This window comes from Oncorhynchus kisutch, linkage group LG17, assembly GCF_002021735.2.
Source record: "Oncorhynchus kisutch isolate 150728-3 linkage group LG17, Okis_V2, whole genome shotgun sequence".
Taxonomy (NCBI): Eukaryota; Metazoa; Chordata; class Actinopteri; order Salmoniformes; family Salmonidae; genus Oncorhynchus; species Oncorhynchus kisutch.
In genome coordinates this window covers 55737501-55756813 of record NC_034190.2, presented here as the reverse complement: position 1 = coordinate 55756813, position 19313 = coordinate 55737501, and the positions used below count along the sequence as shown (strand labels likewise).

The window sequence follows — 19313 nt, the reverse complement described above, 5'->3', positions numbered from 1 at the left end:
ATCTACTATCGGCACTTAATCGAATCCCGGCCTGTGTCGTTTTTGAGGAATTTCACACACCAAAAATGAGCTAAATTGATCTTAAATGTGCTTAATGTGAAAATGTTAGAGGGTGCCAGGTGTCATGTGTAACGGTGTGTGACAAGTAACATCGTAAAACTATTTTTCATTATACTTTTGTGTTTTTTATCACTAGCTGAGAAAGCCTGCTGTGTTCTCAACGATCTCTGTATGATTCTATTGGTTTTATTTTTGTAAGGTACTGAAAATGCCCCATGGCGCTATGAAATGGAGTTATCGAAATTGAGTGTGCAGTGCCTTGAAGGTGTGCTTCCCTATCTTCCTTCCCTATTCTGAAACCATTCAGTTGTACAATTGACTAGGTATCCCCCTTTCCCATTCCATTCCAATGTTTTCTTTCTCCCTCCCAGCATCCTGTATACTTCAGGAGTAAGGAAGAATTTGAAATGTTTTACTAAATCTCTCTTTCTCTCAGAGTTGCAGATTTTCTGTTGAAAATGGGTGATTTATTCTTTTTATCTTTTTATCTCAGTACTGCACTGAAAGAAAGAAAATAATTCTACAGTATTCAGTTGTAACTCCTCATGGATAAAATACATGCTGCTCTTTCTATAAAATCAATAAAATACATTCTGTGTCTCCTAATAGGATGGCTGATATACTGTAAGACCAGTTTTGCCTTTTAGATCATACTGAATACGATTGTATGGATCGGCGGGATCTGATAAATCAGCATTTCTACTCTGAGAATATGGGACCAGCGCTGTGGAAAGCATTTGATTGAATGTTATCAACACCATGGCTGTAGAGACACACTTTAGTGTTCCAAGTAGAGACATATTAACTAGTACTGATATATAAAGAGGAGTGTTGATAGGGTTTGTCCTGAAGTCAGTCAAGCTAGGACTGGGGGAGGGCAAGGTTGATCCCAGTATAGCCCTCAAGGCAATAACTTCTCCTTGCAGTGAATCAAAACAGACATTGGGCAGAATAATGACGGAATGGAAAAGGCAAAGGAGGACTGTGTGAGAGAGAGGGGGGGGATAGGGAGGGGTGGAGAAAGAAATAGCTACATAGAGAGAAAGAGGGATAGATGGGGAAAGGTAGGGGTAGGGAGGGTGAAAGAGATAGGGGGAGAGAGAGATATAGTGAGGGGTGGAGGGAGAAAGAGGTAGATAGAGAGAGGGAGAGAAAGAAAGACGATAACCAGCTATGTAGCTCTGGTGCTGCTCTATCTCTAGAGTATGTTTGACGTCAGACAGTAGGAGTGCTGGGGGGGTTCATGTCAGCATTGGTTATTGTCACGTCATTCTCCGTTCACAGATGAGATCACAATCTTTATCTGGTGTGTGTGTGTGTGTGTGTGTGTGTGCGTGTGTGTGTGTGTGTGTGTGTGTGTGCGTGCGCACATGCGTGCATGTTGTTACCATGGTCACATCCCTCAAACCCATTACATAGCCCAAATACAGTGCATTCAGAAAGTATTCAGACCTCTTCCCTTTTTCCAGATTTTGTTACGTTACAGCCTTATGAAATGGATTAAATCAAACATTTCCCTCATTAATCTACACACAATATCCCATAATGACAAAGCAAAAACAGGTTTTTAGAAATGTTTGCAAATGTATTACGAATAAAAATATATAAATATTACATTAACATAAATATTCAGACCCTTTAATCAGTACTTTGTTGAAGCACCTTTGGAAAAAAATGTAAATCAGTATTTTACTCAGTACTTTGTGGAAGCACTTTTGGAAAAAATAAAAACAGAAATATCACATTTCCATAAGTTTTCAGACCCTTTACTCAGTACTTTGTTGAAGCACTTTTCTATAATTTTATTGTAGTCGACGTGTGGTAAATTCAATTGATTGGACATGGTTTGGAAAGGCACACACCTATCTATACTGGTCAGTTGACAGTGCATGTCAAAGCAAAAACCAAGTGGTGAGGTCGAATGAATTGTCCCTAGAGCTCCGAGACAGTGTGCCAAAAAATGTCTGCATCATTGAAGGTTTCCAAGACAGTTCCTAGAGCTGGCCGCCAGGCCAAACTGAGCAATCGGGGGAGAGTTCCTTTATGGAGATGGGAGAACATTCCAGAAGGACAACCATCTCTGCAGCACTCCACCAATCAGGCCTTTATGGTAGAGTGGCCAGATGGAAGCCACCCCTCAGTAAAAGGTACATGACAGCCCGATTGGAGTTTGCCAGAAGGCACCTCAAGATTCTTTAGTCTGATGAAACCAAGATTGAACTCTTTGACCTGAATTCCAAGCGTCACGTCTGGAGGAAACCTGCCACCATCCCTATGGTGAAGCATGGTGGTGGCAGCATCATGCTGTGAGGATGTTTTTCAGTGGCAGGGACTGGGAGACTAGTCAGGGTCGATGGAAAGATGAATGGAGCAAAGTACAGAGAGATCCTTGATTTAAACCTGCTTGATACTTGATTAAAACCTACCCCAGAGTGAAGGTTCACCTTCCAACAGGACAATGACCCTAAGCACACAGCCAAGGCAACGCAGGAGTGGCTTCCAGACAAGTCTCTGAATGTCCTTGAGTGGCCCAGCCAGAGCCCGGACTTGAACCTGATCTAATATCTCTGGATAGACCTGAAAATAGCTGTACACGATGCTCCACATCCAACCTGACAGAGCTTGAGAGGATCTGAATGGGAGAAATTCCCCAAATATAGGTGTGCCAAGCTTGTAGTGTCATACCCAAGAAGACTTGAGGCTTTACTTTGTCATTATGGGGTATTGTGTGTAGATTGATGAGGGGGGGAAAACAATATACTGTAATACTTAAAAAATAAAAATAAAAAGTCTGTAACATAACAAAATGTGGAAAAAGTCAAGGGGAATGAATACTTTCCGAATGCACTGTATATACTGCTGTCCCTTAACCCAGGGTTTCCCAAACTCTGTCCTGGGGTCCCCCCTGGGTGAACATTTTGTTTTTTGGGGGGGGGGGTTCAGGACTGAGTTTAGGAAATAATGCCTTAACCCACCCATACACACTGCTGTGTCACTATAGCAATACCGACACAAATGGCACAAAGTGGGGATGGGGAGACACAGCATATTGTACCATGGACCAATCAATAATGTACATCTGCATCCGTTCACACAACTTGCCTTAATCTTTTCACAGCACAATCCGCTTATCATTTTTGAAATTGAAGAACGATAAAGCTTAGCCTGATCCCAATATCAAGAATTAGATGAGACAGATGAAGTGTACGCAGTGGTATCGATTAAGTCTTCTCTGGGGTTCTTTGATGTTGATCTGAACGCAGTGCTTATTAGAGCAATCATTTCACTAAGCTCACCCAGGGCTCCAGGCTGCCTCCGTATGAGCTCTGAGCAGAAATCCTATATAGATTGCACCAAATTAACACCGTTCTGCTTCATGTCTTCAAAAATATTATTACAAATTCTCTTTTTAGTTTGTTTCTTCATAACCACGCATGATTCTTTGAAGTGATGTCTAGTTTTGGGAAGCAATGCCCAGTTAACCCGGGAGGCTGATGAGGGGAGGACGGCTCATAATAATGGCTGGAATGGAAATGGAAACCATGTGTTTGATGTGTTCGATACCATTCCATTTATTCTGTTCCAGTTATTACTCTGAGCCCATACTCCCCAATTAAGTTGTCACCAGCCACCTTTGCCCGACAGAGAAGGCAGCCATGGTTTTATATGCTTTACTTCATGCTTGGACCCTGATAGTAGTTTAAACTCTTGAAATACTAACTAAAGGGTGTGACCCAAGGTAGGCCAGAAATTACCAACCAGAAGTTCTTTGCTGGGTTTGGAGGGGATTCTTCTTTAAGAACTTCAGAATTTACAGCACCTGTCCAACTAGAGATATGTTGGTCCTCATACAGACACCACAGTTCGCAAATAAAAATATCTACACCACCATGGTTGAAGCTCAAGTGTTAGGGAAGGGTCCCTGCAGGTTACAGCCCGTTGTTTTCAAATGCAGCATCAGTGTGAAAGAGGAAGCGGACTCAGTTGTGCAGATCTACTTTCCATACTGCCATATCACTGTCACAGCTGAGAAATCTGAGACGCTTCAAAAGGTAACAAAAGCCTATGCAAAATCCTACTGGGGAAAGGGGCGGATCAACTGGCTATTGTCTTGCTGCTCACTTAATATTCTCAGTAGACATCAACAATATGTTGCTTGAAACATATGTAATGGCGAACGGTAACAACAGCTAAATGTAATGGAAAGAGATGGTCAAGTGAGTTTCTTTTACCAAATGAGTTCTGCAGTTAAGAATCCCAGACAGTTGATTGTAATGTTAAAGAGATAATTCAGCCATATTAGCGTTTATTGGCAGTGGCTAGTTTAACAAAAGCAAAGTGTGGATCTCAGTCACACTTTGTGCAGAGACTATTTTCGAGGTAAGGAAACACATATCTAAACATGTCATTTCACTGAACGATCCTTTTAAACATGCTGTATTGGCCACAAACCTCTTTAGTTTTATCCATGGCCTTCAGGATGGCGACGTTCAGCTTCTCCAGAGCAGAAAGGACGTTCAGATATTCCCCCAGGTGTGGAGAGAAGTATTCTGGGGGTGGATATACAAAGAGCTGTCAGGTACAATATTGAATATTCATAGCCTTTGTAATTTAAAATCCTGTAAAAGACGAGATTAGATTATGGTAAAGGCCTTGAGAGAGCATTTCGACAGCAAACAGTCCATAAAAACAGAGAAGAGTCAGAGAGAAATACCTGAGAGTTTGTCTGTGTCGAGGTTGCTGAGAGGTATGAAAATTGGCAGAGGAAGAAGACGACAAAAACATTAATGGAATCAGGGAAGACCAGAAATCTCATCAAACCACTTGAACCTTTTACTGTAGTGGGCTAAATCAGGATCACACAGGGTATTTCTTGGTAGTCTAAAACAAATCTACTTTGAAACAAAAGTATACACTTCACACACATGGTTATGGGCGTAAACAAAGAAGACACCTATACCATGCCAGATATAGAGTTGATATGTATTCAATTTTGAGATTGGATTCCCAATATTACATTTTATATAGATCACAGAAGAATGAACTATAACAAAACCGTTTGACATGGAAACACCGGATTTTCTGCGTGTTTTTTTAAATGTATGTTTATCACTTATGAAATTCTGAAAAAATATGAATAACATTCCACCCATGAGGCCACTAGGTCCTTTGACTGCAGGTAAGGACAACAGGTCAAGTCATTTCCATGAGAAAAGCCGCTATTGTTATCCTGTGATACATTCCCTAGAGATACAAAGGAGCAAAAAGAAAGAAAACAAAGGATTGTGTAAAAGTCTATTACATAGTATGTGTATCTTCTTTTATAATGCACACATTGTCTTCAAAGAAAGCCTTATACCTCTACTTTTCCTGACCAACGGTATCAATTACGAGGACATCGTTTGACTACATTGTCTTTCATTTTTCCCCCTCTGTCTTTATATTCTATTGTGTATAAACATGCTGGGGTACAGGTGTATATTTTAGGACACCCTCAGCTTCAAGCTTCACTCCTCACCCCTCCTGGAGCCTTCAATATACTACTAAAAATACCCACTGGGTAAAAACGGGTTCAATCAACATTGTTTCCACGTCATTTTAACAAAATAATTAAATGGGGCGACATTGAGTCAACGTGGAAAACTGATTGGATTTGCAAAAAGTCCTCAACTTTGAACCTAAATCCAATGACAGGTTGACATTTTTTTGTGCCCAGTGGGTACAGATTCTAAGCTCCCTTGATGAAATATTGACACATCCTCATTGAAGTGTAAACGTCCCGCCTGTGTGGCAGTTACGTCCCGCCTGTGTGGCAGTTACGTCCCGACGCCTGTGTGGCAGTGACTGAATAGGATTCCCAGAGGCAAATAAGAAGCACTCACTCAGTCTGCTGCCTGTCAATTGAGTAGAACAGCTCCTGCATCTGCTCTGGGGTGAGGATACCGTCGGCAAAGTACGACTGGAACTCCTCCAGGGATAGCTTGCCATCGTCTGAGAGAGGGAAACCAGGGACATATTAACTATCTACTGAAACAGAGAAGACGATAAAGGAGTATTCATGACTCAGTTTGTTCAAGACTCAAGTTACTGGAACTAAATAACTGTGTTGGGTTCTGAGAATAGGAAATACACTTATTCATGTCACTGAGGGAGAGAGGGTAACGTATAACGTTTACATCATGTCAGGATATGTTATTGTTAGCCATTAGGGATCCTATGGGAGGGATCCTCTGGGAGGAGAAGAGACACAGCCTTGTGTTGAGTGCAGGGAAGCGATCACATGTGGCAGGCAATGATAACGGGAGAGAGCCATGGATTAGTGATGGAGGGGAGTCGAGATCAGGTCAGGTCATGTTAAGGGAGAAATAAAAGTTTATGGCCCGTATCATTTAGTGTCCTGCCTAGCAGTAAAGAACAATGTTTGTACCGATGTGTAGGAGGAGACTCAGGAGGAAGGGTTAAATATCAGTGCTTGAGTGAAATGTTGTCTAATGCAGCTGTATTGATCCTCTGGGAAAATAAACTTGGTGAAGCTTTCATAGTGTCCGTAGAGTTTATTTTCTCTGAGAATTAGTACCTAACACTGTCTCAGTGAGTCCAGTGCACTATATAAATTATGTACAGGAATATCTTTCTTCACGCCTGGCTTTCTCAATTAAGTGATAATGCCCAAGAAGCTGGTGTTTGGAGGATATATTTGCATGGGTATTTGTCTCGGGCCAACAAACTGTACCAATATATCCGACAAACACCAGCTTTGAGGGGATTATCACTTAATTGAGATAATGCCAGGCGTGAATAAAGAGCATTATCACTTTTATACAATGGGTTATGAACATATTCAAATAATGATTGACATATTTTCTTTAAAAACTTTATTTTGATGAAATTATTCATGCTATTTCAACCTTCCTCGATATATAGTCCCGACACAAATCTAGGGTTGCTACCCAAGCCAGCTGGTCGTTACGTATTTTTATTCTAAATCTATGGACACGACCCAGTCGTGCATTCTAAGTGTTCCGTTGCCATGATGGCTGGCAACGTTATTATCCCTTGCTTGCTAGCTAGCCAACTTTGACTAATACAGTCATGTCAAACAGTGAAGCCAGAATAACAGCAAAGTAGCTGCATTTGCATTTGTTTAAGCTGTTTTCTTGTGATTTTTTTTTAGGATACATCCATAAAAATTTGCTAATGAGCGAATTTCGCCTGGCATAGAACATTTGTTCTCTCGTCAAGCAACTGTTCAGAGAGCCAACTACACAGCTAACACAATCACTTCAAACTGAAGCTGGAATGACAGCAAACTTGCTGCATTTCGTTTTTTTATATTGACATTTCTTTGTAAATCAATACAAATGATGCTGATTCATGAGTTCATTACCATAAGACAATATTGAATATTTCAATATTGAAACAATGTTGCAAATGTCGGAGAGACAGACAGCAAGGTTTGTACAAATCTCCACTGTTGAAAACTAAATGTTAGTCTAAAAGAAATGGGAGATAGAAATGTAGATCTATATAGTATATCAATTGCCTGTCTGAGCTGATGAGACAGCGGGATGGAACAGAGTAAATAAACATTTCAACGTCATAGATTTAGCCGGGGGTAACGTGTGGAATAGACATCGTCTGAAATGCGGTTTTAACCAATCAGCATCCAGGATTAGACCCACCCGTTGTATAAATTCCAATTATTTCACATAACTCCCTATGCTGAAACAAAATATTCAGAAGACAAAACCACTGTTGTCAATGGCAACCCTTTCTCAAGGCAATATTTGATTCGAAGAGTTTTCCCTCTTGAAACTGAAGTATGCAGAATTCAGATTCTTTGTCTTCCCCTTTCCTACTTTACAGTACATCAGTGTCTCTCATCTTCTCCAATGATATGGAAGGAATAACTTGATCATCAATTTAATTATGATTTACATTTGACAATCCCTTTGATTCTCTTCATCTTCTAATATTTAAACATTCTCTTAAAGTGTAAAGACCGACGCTGGGGTCCAGAAGCAGGTACGGGGAGTTGACATTTAATGAGGAACAGACAAAGAGCAAGACAGGAACAGCGTCAGCACATAACGACAAACGACAATCAATGCAGCAACGGGGAACAGAGATGAGGAACTAACAAATATAGGGGAGGTAATAAACAGGTGAGTCCAATAATATGCTGATACGCGTGACAGGGGAAGACAGGTGTGCGTACTGATGGTGGCAGGAGTGCGTAATGCTGGGGAGCCTGGCACTTTCGAGTGCCAAGGAGGGGAAGCGTGAACAGGCGTGACATATAGTCTTAAAGAGGTTGTTCACATTTATTGCCTGTCAAAATCAAACAAATGTAAAAAGAAGTGAGCTATCCCTTTAAGGTAATGAATATGCAGCCATGTAACCATGTCACAAACATTTGTCTGTAAAACAAAGTTAAGTACAGTGTATTCCTATGGTAAGTCATGCTGGTGGCTCTGCAGAGAGCCTGTGGAGGCCCTGGGGGACAGGCAGGCAGAGTGTGGGGTGATTAGAGTGGTCTGGGCTCACTGACAGGCTGACTGTGGATTAATGAGATCTATCCCAGCTCTGCTCCACAAACCCCGACTACCACTAGAGACTGAGCTATGAGAGAGATAGAGATCCATCAGTCAACAGACATCAGACAGCTAGGCCTACAGTAAATAATTACATATGTGAGGAAACTCGTACTAGAATTTTTAATCTGGCTTGACCTCAAATTGTAAGAATAAAGTAACGGACAAATAAAGGACCAAAGCAATTTCTTCAAACTTCCTTAGTATTCCAAACGCAAAGCCTGCTCTATTTCATTCATAGATGTATAGTAACTGCTTAGGGAGAATGCTAAAGTAGTTTCACTACTATATGCTTCAATCTCTTTGTTCTAGTTTCACACCCAATTACATACCTAAACGTGTAATCAGACAACATAATCCAGATTGCACAATGTCCAAGCATGTTCCCAATAGTGATGGGCTATACTGCTAGCATGATTACGTGACAACTACTATTATTTCTCCCTCAAATCAAGTAGGCCAAGCTACACTGCACATTTTAGGTTTACTGTCCCATCACCAAGGGTAGTGAAGAAGAAAAAAACTATTCAGTGCTTGGAAGTGGAAGTAAAAGGTGTTTGTACTCACTTTAAATATACTGTACATTACCAGTGTTCATATTTGAAAATGAATATTCTAAAAGAGGCACCAGTACTGTTAGAGAAGCAGAAGAACATTAGTGGTGCCCATACTCTGTACCGGCGTGGACCGGCCCAAGTTAGGCACTGCCCATATTTCAATCTGCCAGGTTTCTGCTAACTGACCAAACAACTGCCATCACTCATCTGTCAGAAAGTGAATTGTGATTATTATTGATAATAATAATAATAATATTATTATCCTTTTCATTATACAGATCATTTCAAAGATTAAAAAAAAAACGAAACAAAAACAAAAGCACATGTAGTTCTTGGGCTGTCCAGGTTACATCCAACTCTGGTGGGCTGCACAAAGGTCTAGCCTGGCTACAACAGTCTCCTGAAAGTCAATCAAGAAGAGCCTTCACTTTCCATCCTAAGCCCTCTCCCCGCCACGCCATTCTCAGCTCCTCTGATGCTCTGAAGCAGGCTTCAGTAGGGGGGAATCAGTGGTCGCATCCAGCAGTAAAATCATCAGGCCACCCCTTGTCATTCCCAGCTTCTCTGCCGACTTCATGGGTAGATACACCTCAAACAACATGTAGCACCCAACTGGTTGAAGCCTGTGCCCATTTGATTTTGCTAGGGGGTACACATCAATAGTTGGGATAGTCCTTCCTGGAGTGAGCGATGCACTCAAAATTACAACAATCCTCTGTGTTCTCCAAGCATGTGCCATCTCCAGTTTCAAATAAAAACAAACGCTAGCTAGAACTGTCAATATTGTACTGTATTCAATATACCGTTGAATCAATATATAAATAATCAATCATTACTAAGCTAACAAAATAAAAAGTATATTCAATATTTTTTTAATTAAAAAAACACAGTAAAACAGTCAAATATTTACACATTTACAGGAGCTCTCTGCCTAGCTGGCCTCACGGCACCATGGCAACCTATAATAGTAAGGAATAAATTAATTACATTTACTTTCCTTCAAAACATTTTGTGGCTGAAAAGTTTATATTAAACCACTGCTGGTAAGAGTTCCTGGAGAGCTATCCTCCTGAAGGTTTTCACTCCAACCCCTTGTTGCAATTTACCTGATTCAGCTTATTAACCAGCTAACTATTAGAATCAGGTGTGCTAGATTAGGGTTGGAATGAAAACCTACAGGAAGGTAGCTCTACAGGAACAGGGTTGGAAAGCCCTGGCATAAATCAAAGCAATCCCCACTACAACACTGTGTCTCTAACCAAATCCTACTAGAAACATATTTCTTTGAGGGTCTGCTAAAGTAAGGCAGACAAAAACGGATTCTCAGAGTCTGGACCAAAGCAGCACATTCAATAATTCATAAGCCCCATCACCAGCCTAGTTTTAAGGGGACACTGGAAATATGAGTATCATAGCCAGAAAGCTTAAAGCATCTCATGTCCCAGTATACTCAAACTGTCAACTGGAATTGGTGGCATTGGCAACTCAATTGTCCTTCCTTCACCAATTGATCAGCGACCATCATGAAAAAGCTGCACTAATCCATCGTTATTAGTTCATTAACAATGTCTCCAATAAGAATCCATTATTAAGATGAGTCATATTTACATGAAGAGGCCCTATAGGCTAGTCATTTTCCATAGTTTCAATGTACAGTATAAATGTTGGTTCCATAAAATACTCACAACCCTTTAAAATGATGCATGTATTGTAATCTATGAAGAAAGACAGGCATGTGTAGTTCATCTTGAACCTTTATTGGAAAATAGAAATTGGAAGGGTAATCTACAGAGTAATAACTAGTAACATGCCATTATAGTTTTTTTTAATACAGTGAATGCATTTGTGATAAACAATACAACAATACACTTGCCTAAAGTTTGAACTTTCAACTTTGGTCACAAGCTATCTAGTCACCAACGGTTAAACTGCTGAATGACTCATTGAGTCTCCTCCAATAGAAAATTATACATTTTAGGTAGCTTGGCCACTGTGAGTTGTGTGAGCAATCCATACTAGATTGTCACCTCTTTCTCAGAGACCACTGATACAGGGAAGTTTCCCAACTCTGTGGAGGTAGAGGAGGGGCTGCACAATCCCAAAAATCATAGTGATGGAGTCAGAAATAGCGAATGAAAAAAGTCGCACAGCCTCATCGAGGACATTGTACAAAGTCATAATTACCATCTCAGGGAGGTAATTCACCATCATAGCCACCAGGATAATCCAAATTATCTTAAACGCCCTCATCTTCATGCTGTTTGTCCTCTCCCTCTCTCTGTCCCTGTCTCCCAGCCCAGGCTGTTTCAGAGCCCTGACAACTGACAGGCAGCAGAATGATACCACAAACATCAGGATGAGGTCCTGAACCAAGATAGCATAGTTGAATAGGCTTGTGAGTAAAGACAATTTAAGCGGAACCATACAGAACAAAGAGGACCCAAGCACAATCAGCCAGGCAACACCACAACACCCCACCCTGTATCTGAGGGGTTTGTATTTCAGGAAGAAAACAGGTCGGACCACAGCCAGGTAGCGCTCCACACAGATGCAGCATTGAAAGGTCGGCCAGTGTGCAATAAACCAATTGAAAATACCTCAATATATGTAACTGCAGTTGTTTGGATGAGCTTGCAGAGAAATCTGACAAGAGAAAACAGGCAGTAGAGGATTTCAGACACGGTCAGGTTGAGAGTGAAGAACTGTGAGGCCATCGTTCCTCCCGCTCCGGTCACTATTAGCCACAGGACACACACATTGGTGGGGAGACCCAGGATGATGTTGATTGCACAGGAGGCAGTGTAGATGTGTTCTAAACGATCAGCTACTGAAGAGCTGTTTGTCTTTGAGATATTCATGTCTTCCCCTTCTGTACTGGTGTGTGAGCGTCAATATTCTTCAACGATAAAGAGTTGTCATTCTGATTATTTCCTGTTGCAACAGCACAGTAAATCAGACAATCAAATTAACCAGGGTTCAATTCCATTTGAAGTCAGTCAATTCAAGACATGCATCAATATTGGCACAACATGATATGTGTTACTGTCACTCAATAACTACATTTACATGCACACAACTATTGTGAATACTCAAATTAATGTAACAGTTTGATTAAAATGTTTACATGCTTTTGCAAGAAGAACGATCTCCTTAATAATCCTGTTTGCATGAAGACATCTGATAATCAGGCTACCTGATGGGACTGAAAAATACAGAAAATCATCAAAATAAACGTTCTATCACAGCGACCGTTTCCAATTTGTTGTTGCTAACTATAGCTAGTGGCTAGTTGACTAACACTAATGTTAGCTAGGTGGCAAATGTTAGCTAGGCTAGGGGTTAAGGTTAGGAGTTAGGTTAAAGGGTTAAGATTAGGGTTAGGGTTAACTAACATGTTAAGTACTTGTAAAGTAGCTAAAAAGTTGTAATTAGTTGCAAGGTTGACTAATTAGCTAAAATTGTCCATGATGACATTCAAACACACAACCTTTTAGTTGCTTGCTAGACATTCCTATACCCACCCATCCATCCTGACCTGCCACTCGCCTTTTGTTTTTGCCTTAAATAACCTTCTGCCTTAGTGTCCAAATGTAACATATCATACTAATTTGAGTGTCCTTAAATGTACATTTACTATGTTACGTCCTAGTCTATGAGACCAGGTTGAATGCACAGCAGGAACTCTGATTAAGGTGTTCGCATGTCCTATTATTCGAACGATTGATAAACAAATCTAGGTGCTGTAATCGCTGTATGCTTACTTTGATTATGACCTCACGCCGATTATGATAATCAGAATAAGGCGTTTACATGACTAATGCCATACTCAGCCTATTCTTGCCATAATCAGTTTAATATCAAATTATTAGTGCACATCTATTGAAATGAATCAATTCAACAAATATTGCACTGTTTCTCATTGTTTCTCACATTTAAAAAACTAAGTCAGAGCCAAAATGAACAAACCTGAATGGATGAAGTTCTCTTCTTGTCTGGAAAGAGGCTTGAGTACAGACAACACACCCTCACCCACACACTGACTTATACCCACAACCATGCCCTCACCCACACACCTGTAAATTGATACTGCCCATCAACTCATGTGATGGACAACATACACCTGGTATGCAAATGCATCCATTGGCTATGACAACACTTAGTGACATTAAGTATGATTCAAGAGAATATGCCGTGCCGTGTGGAATGTGTTATGGATACTGGGCCCCGACCAGAGTTTCTGCCTGTACAGGTCATATGAAGTTAATCCTTTAATACATTTTATATAGCAACTTGTAATTTGAAAGATATCTTCCAACCAAAATACAACCTTAGTTTATTTCTCCACTTACCATGGCTGTAGTCGAATCCCCAATACTTTTTTTGAATACATTTTTATTTCAAACATAAATAATATTTGATAGTCATTTTGTGTGTTGTCAGTATCACCATAGAGTCCCATTCATCCTGAAAACACCTTTAAAAAACACAGCAATACAACTAATCACTTTCAGATTTGAAGGTTTTTAAGTGTTTTTCTATGTACTGAGATAGAAAGTCATGAGTGAGAGGGGTAGACATAGATATGAAGTCGCAGGCAATGGTTGAACCCATACCATAAGGGGCAATGTGTGGTCCAGAGGCAGCAGCACTACACTAGACCACTAGACCAGACTCCGACAGAGAATTTAATGTTTTGATGTATCATAAAACAAGTCAAAAGTGGATTAAACAGCAATAAAGTCAAATACCTAAGTAAGCAAAAATACATATCCATACACTGTCTTAGGGATTTGACCACAGCCAAGTACAATAAGTGAACAAATGTATGTAAGTTTGTATTTAAGGGCATTGTCATTTCATTAGACATCTATTTTTATGCTCATAAGTGGATTTTTTGAATGATTTTTCATTCAAGTATTTCAAGTTAGGATTTGTCCATAGCTAAGTCTCTCTCTTTGTCTTCAGACTCAATAATATGTGTCTCAAATGGCAAGTCCCTACATAGTGCACTAGTTTTGACCAAAATAACTGCACTATATATAGGGACTAAGGTGCCATTTGGGTCAGAACCTAGGAAACATGCCAGAGTTATGGCCTCCATTGGCCCTCAGTTGGCCCTCAGAAAATCATGTCTAAGGCACTTAAGGCATTTTGTTAAAGCCCTTCATTTGATGAGCAGATCACTTCAACTGTTCACTTTATCAAAGCCCAATTTAACTATCCTGAAAAAGTGGACCTCATCCTGTTTAAACACATTATGATATTGCATTGGATCAAACCGAGAAAATGGCGGATCGTTGAGCTCCTTAAGAAAGTCCATTATTCATTACAATAGCATAGGGAGAAGGACTTGCTTTGGCAAGTAGCCAGCTCTCATAATGTGGTAAATCTGCAGTGCTCACGGCGTATCATGGCGGCCCACTTAGTGTTGCTCAGAAGCATACATTTTCCTCCAGGGTGCGCGGCTCAGCGAGTTAGATGAAAACCATGGAAGGCTTTTTTTTTTTTACTGCAAATTGAAGATATCTAGTGCAAAGCACACACACACTCAAGTTCTGTTTTCACAGCAAAGTGAAAAAAGCAACTCATTTATGTTTTTTCGGGAGGATAAAAATCCAGGTTGTTAAGGAGCTAGACAACATCCGACATGTTAATGTTAAATGCTAGGCTCATTATTGCAATGTATTCCATACCAATGTCCAACCCAAGTCACAGGTTTAGTTCACTACTTGCTACAAGATGCTGCTCTTCTGTCATCCTACAGAGCCAAAGAGTCACTCTCTGGCAGAGACGGGTCACATCTATAATAAGGAAAGAGTCCATCTTTTCTCCTGGACGTCAGTATTGTACATTCTCTGCATCTCCTATACACAACAGCCCATCTCACTGACCAGCAAAAGGGCATATTTTAGGGCTGCATGTCTTGAATGACATGATCGACCAATGGGTTTGTTTCTGTGATTCCTCGTATCCTATTTGCCTCCTTCTGTCCATATTGGAGGAGAAGATCCAAGGTCCCTCGGCCCCAAATGCTGTAATGCATTTTGAGAAGGAGGCGAGGAGAGCCGTTGCGAGGAATCCAGGAGTGTCCTTGGATGACCTTTGCTCAAGGGAGTATGTATTGCATCATTAACACTCTGTTATATAACAACGCTCTCCAGCTAAAGCTGTCCTGCGTTCATACATGCATTAATCACCATCCTTATTACATTTCACATCCCATTACACTCTAATGCAAGGCATGAATAAAACATGAGAAGGAAACACAAATGCCTATTTGTCACTGAAACACGTTTCAATGTGTTTTTTCCCCGTGGAGTTTAGGGACGGCACTCACTTAAAGACTTTATGTTTGAATCACAAATAAATCAAGTTAAAACAAATCTAAAACCAGAGAAACCATTTTGTTTAAAGGTGTTGGAACATGGATGCTATAGTCTAGTATGCTATTGGGTTGTGCTGCATTTCACTCAATAACATTTTCAAGTCTATTTCTGGTGTTTTTCCAACCATGTTTCTTTCTTCCGTGTTTGCACAAGATATGACAAAGCAAGAGCAAATGATCTGTCTGGGGTTTTCCGATAACAGGTAAAATCTCAGACAATACAGACCAAAAAACACTGACAATTTATACAACAGACTACATGCCTGACTTGAGCATTGCATGATGGATAGGCTCAGTCAAGGGGATCCACCGAATCTCTGAATCTCCACAAGGCCTGCCCTGTCAATCCTCATGTTTCATATATAAAACCGACCGCCCCTTTGCCATCGCTGCAAGGTTTTGCTCCCAAGTCTGAGAAAGATATCAGCAAAGTAGATAGATAAGGCTCTGCTGCTTTTGCATCTGATGAACAAGAATGAACATTACCCGATGAACATTACCCTAGGCTTTAGATTTTAATCTAACCAGTCTCTCAAAATGAAGTTATCACAGTCCCTCATTTTCTGTGCCTACAATAAACTAAAATTGCTCCTTTAAGATCGAGAGCCCCAAACAATGAAGGATGTTTTTAATGATTGGTAATATCAAGAAGAGCGTTAGACTACAGTCCCCAGACTGGTCTCATAGATTAGATGTAACATACTGTAGTAACCGTAAACCTGGGACAATCAAATTAGTATGATATGTTACGTTTGGTATGGTTACATAAGAGAATGTTACTTAAGGAAAAAACTAAAGGAGGGTGCTACTTTGCAACTACTTAGCTAACTCTTCCCCTAACCTTAATTTAACCTAACTCCTAACCCGAACCTTCACCCTAACCTTAACCCTTTAACCTAACCCTAACCCTAACCTTAACCCTGGCCTTAACTGTAACCCTCACCTTAACCCATAAACCCTAGCCTAGCTACCGTTGGACACCAAGCTAACGTTAGCCACAAGAAATTGGAATTCGTAACATATCATACAAAATGGATGATGGACATCAACAAATTAATCCATACATATGAAACGTAACATATCATACTAAATGGAGAGTCTCGGATTTACAGAATAATACCAAATGCTCTGAGACCACGTTGCAGACATATACAGTTTTTGCAAGGAGGCCATTTGAAAAACCATGAAAGCAAATCCTTTGTGTGACCATCTTATTAATAGCATAAATTGTACTCACCATTTTTGTCTGCACGGCGAAATATCTGGAAATGAAAAAACAACAAACATTAAATCAAACAATCGACATAATTCATGTTTAAAGCAAATAACAACACGGTGAAACATGCAGTAAAAGTGGCACAAGAAATCTGGAAAACTGCATTGTGTGGATAATTATACACAAAATATAAGGGTGAGATTGTACCTTGACAAATAAACCAGGATGGAAAAGAACTGTGAGGCACGTTAGGAAGATAATGTATGTATGATTCATAGACCATGTATAATATCATGATACATGTTTTGGTATGCTGCATTTGTGCACAAGAAAACATTAAAGATTAACTATAATATCTGCAAGCATTTTTTTTATATATCTGAGAGAGATGTCATCTCAGGAAATGATGATGTTAAATGTTTAGCAGGATGCAGCTCTGGATGAAAGTTGGTCATTTGCTAGGCAAATGATTCTTGGTCATTTGAGGAACATTGGTCTTTTACCAGGCAACTGTAATGGCTGTTGATGGAAGAAGGTGAGGACCAAGGTGCAGCGTGGTACATGTTCATGTTTCTTAATTGACACTGAACACTAAATACAAAAATAACAAAGGGAATAACCGAAACAGTCCTGAAAGGTGAAAAACACTAAACAGAAAACATAGAAAATGAACATCGAATGCCCACCCTAGTCATACCCTGGCCTAACCAAAATAGAGAATAAAAACCTATCTATGGCCATGGCGTGACAGCAACACTGTAATCGAGCTGTTCCGGAAAGGTTGCCAGAACACTCAACCTGGTCTCAGAGCAAAACGTATTAGATTTGACTCAAATCTGTGCCATTCCATTTAGTATGATATGCACTTTACGTTTGGTTACATTACATTGCCCTACCAATGTAATAGCAGTTGTACAATATGATACGATAATATGATGTATAGTATCCTACGTCTTGATCGCACCAGTTTGCTTTGACACATTTAGTATGATATATTACGTTCGACTGCTTTAGTATGATATATTAAGTTCGACTGATTTAGTGTGATATATTACGTTCAACTGATTTAGCATAATATATGACATTTCACTGCTTTAGTATGATATATGACATTTGACTGCTTTAGTATGATATATTACGTTTGACTGTTGTAGTATGATATGCTACGTTAGGTTTTGGGTTAGGAGTTAAAGGGCTAGTTTACATGCTAAGTATTTGTAAAGCATTTCCAAAGTTGCTAAAGTTGTCCGTGATGAGATTCAAACCCGCAACCTTTGGGTTGCTAGACATTTGCGTTATGCACCTACCCATCCACCCAGACCAACCACCCTTCTTTTTGTTTTCACCATTAAGTAACCTATTGTCATACCAAACGTAACATATCATATTAATTAGAGTGTCCAGGATTTATGTCGGCCAATGTAACGTAATCTAATGTAAAGTTTAAAAAATGATACTAAATGGAGTGGTGCTGATTTTGTCAAATACAATACTTTTCACTCTGAGACCAGGCTAAAGCACCGCAGGGAACATATTTGCACAAATGAGGGCCGAATGTTGTGTTTGCACTTCTGGTCCAATCAGGCCCTTCATCAAAGTGTTACGTTAGTGACACTTTGTACAATTAAATCAGCTCTATAGCCATTGAAACTCCTATGTGTATTTAAGTCATAGCAAAATCCACTAAAAGACCTAGAGTCCTGTCACGCCCTGGCCTTAGTTATCTTTGTTTTCTTTATTATTTTGGTTAGGTCAGGGTGTGACATGGGGGATTTATGTTTTTCTTCTGGTCTAGGGGTTTTGTATGTTTATGGGGCGGTGTTCTGTCTAGGTAGTTTTGTATGTCTATGGTTGCCTCGATTGGTTCTCAATTAGAGGCAGCTGTCTATCGTTGTCTCTGATTGGGAACCATATTTAGGCAGCCATATTCTGTGGGTACTCTGTGGGTGATTGTCTTCTGTCTTTGTGTCATTGCACCAGATAGGACTGTTTCGGTTTTCACTTTTGTTGTTTATGTATTTTGTAGTGTTCTCGTTTATCGTCAATATTAAAGATGTTGAACACTAACGACGCTGCATTTTGGTCCTCCTCTCCTTCGACGGAAGAAAGCCGTTACAAGTCCAAGTTGGCTGAGTGCAGTATTGAGCTTTGCACACGGGTTCATAATGGCTACCTATCAAACACACTCGGCTGTGGAGCCAAGACATGCACTGCTGGGTGTCCATTTAAAACAACAGTATACCTTCATTCAAGTGAGATCTACTGAGCATCCCATAGTAAATAACTGTCTCAGAAAACACCTAAGACCAGCTCCTTAACTCCCAACATTGTTCAACTCTAGCTTAATGGCTGGTACTCACTGGTTGAATCAATGTTGTTTCCACATCATTTTAATGAAATGACTGTGAACCAACGTGGAATAAACATTGAATTGAAGGCTGTGCCCAGTGGGTAAGTTCTAATGGTTGATATGTCCTGCTAGCTATTTTGGGGTGCCTATA

At 40.1% G+C, this 19313-nt stretch overlaps 1 protein-coding gene across 1 annotated transcript in view; it reads right to left on the bottom strand.

The window, feature by feature from the left end:
• LOC109907946 (N-terminal EF-hand calcium-binding protein 1) overlaps nucleotides 1–19313 on the bottom strand; it is a 34035-nt gene that overhangs the window by 10455 nt on the left and 4267 nt on the right. Inside the window, exons 2-5 of the mRNA XM_020506257.2 lie at nucleotides 16834–16858; nucleotides 5943–6051; nucleotides 4775–4800; nucleotides 4513–4610 (exon numbers count right to left, since the gene is read on the bottom strand). Coding sequence (XP_020361846.1) covers nucleotides 4513–4610; nucleotides 4775–4800; nucleotides 5943–6051; nucleotides 16834–16858 — 258 coding nt within the window. The remainder of the gene's footprint in view (nucleotides 1–4512; nucleotides 4611–4774; nucleotides 4801–5942; nucleotides 6052–16833; nucleotides 16859–19313) is intronic.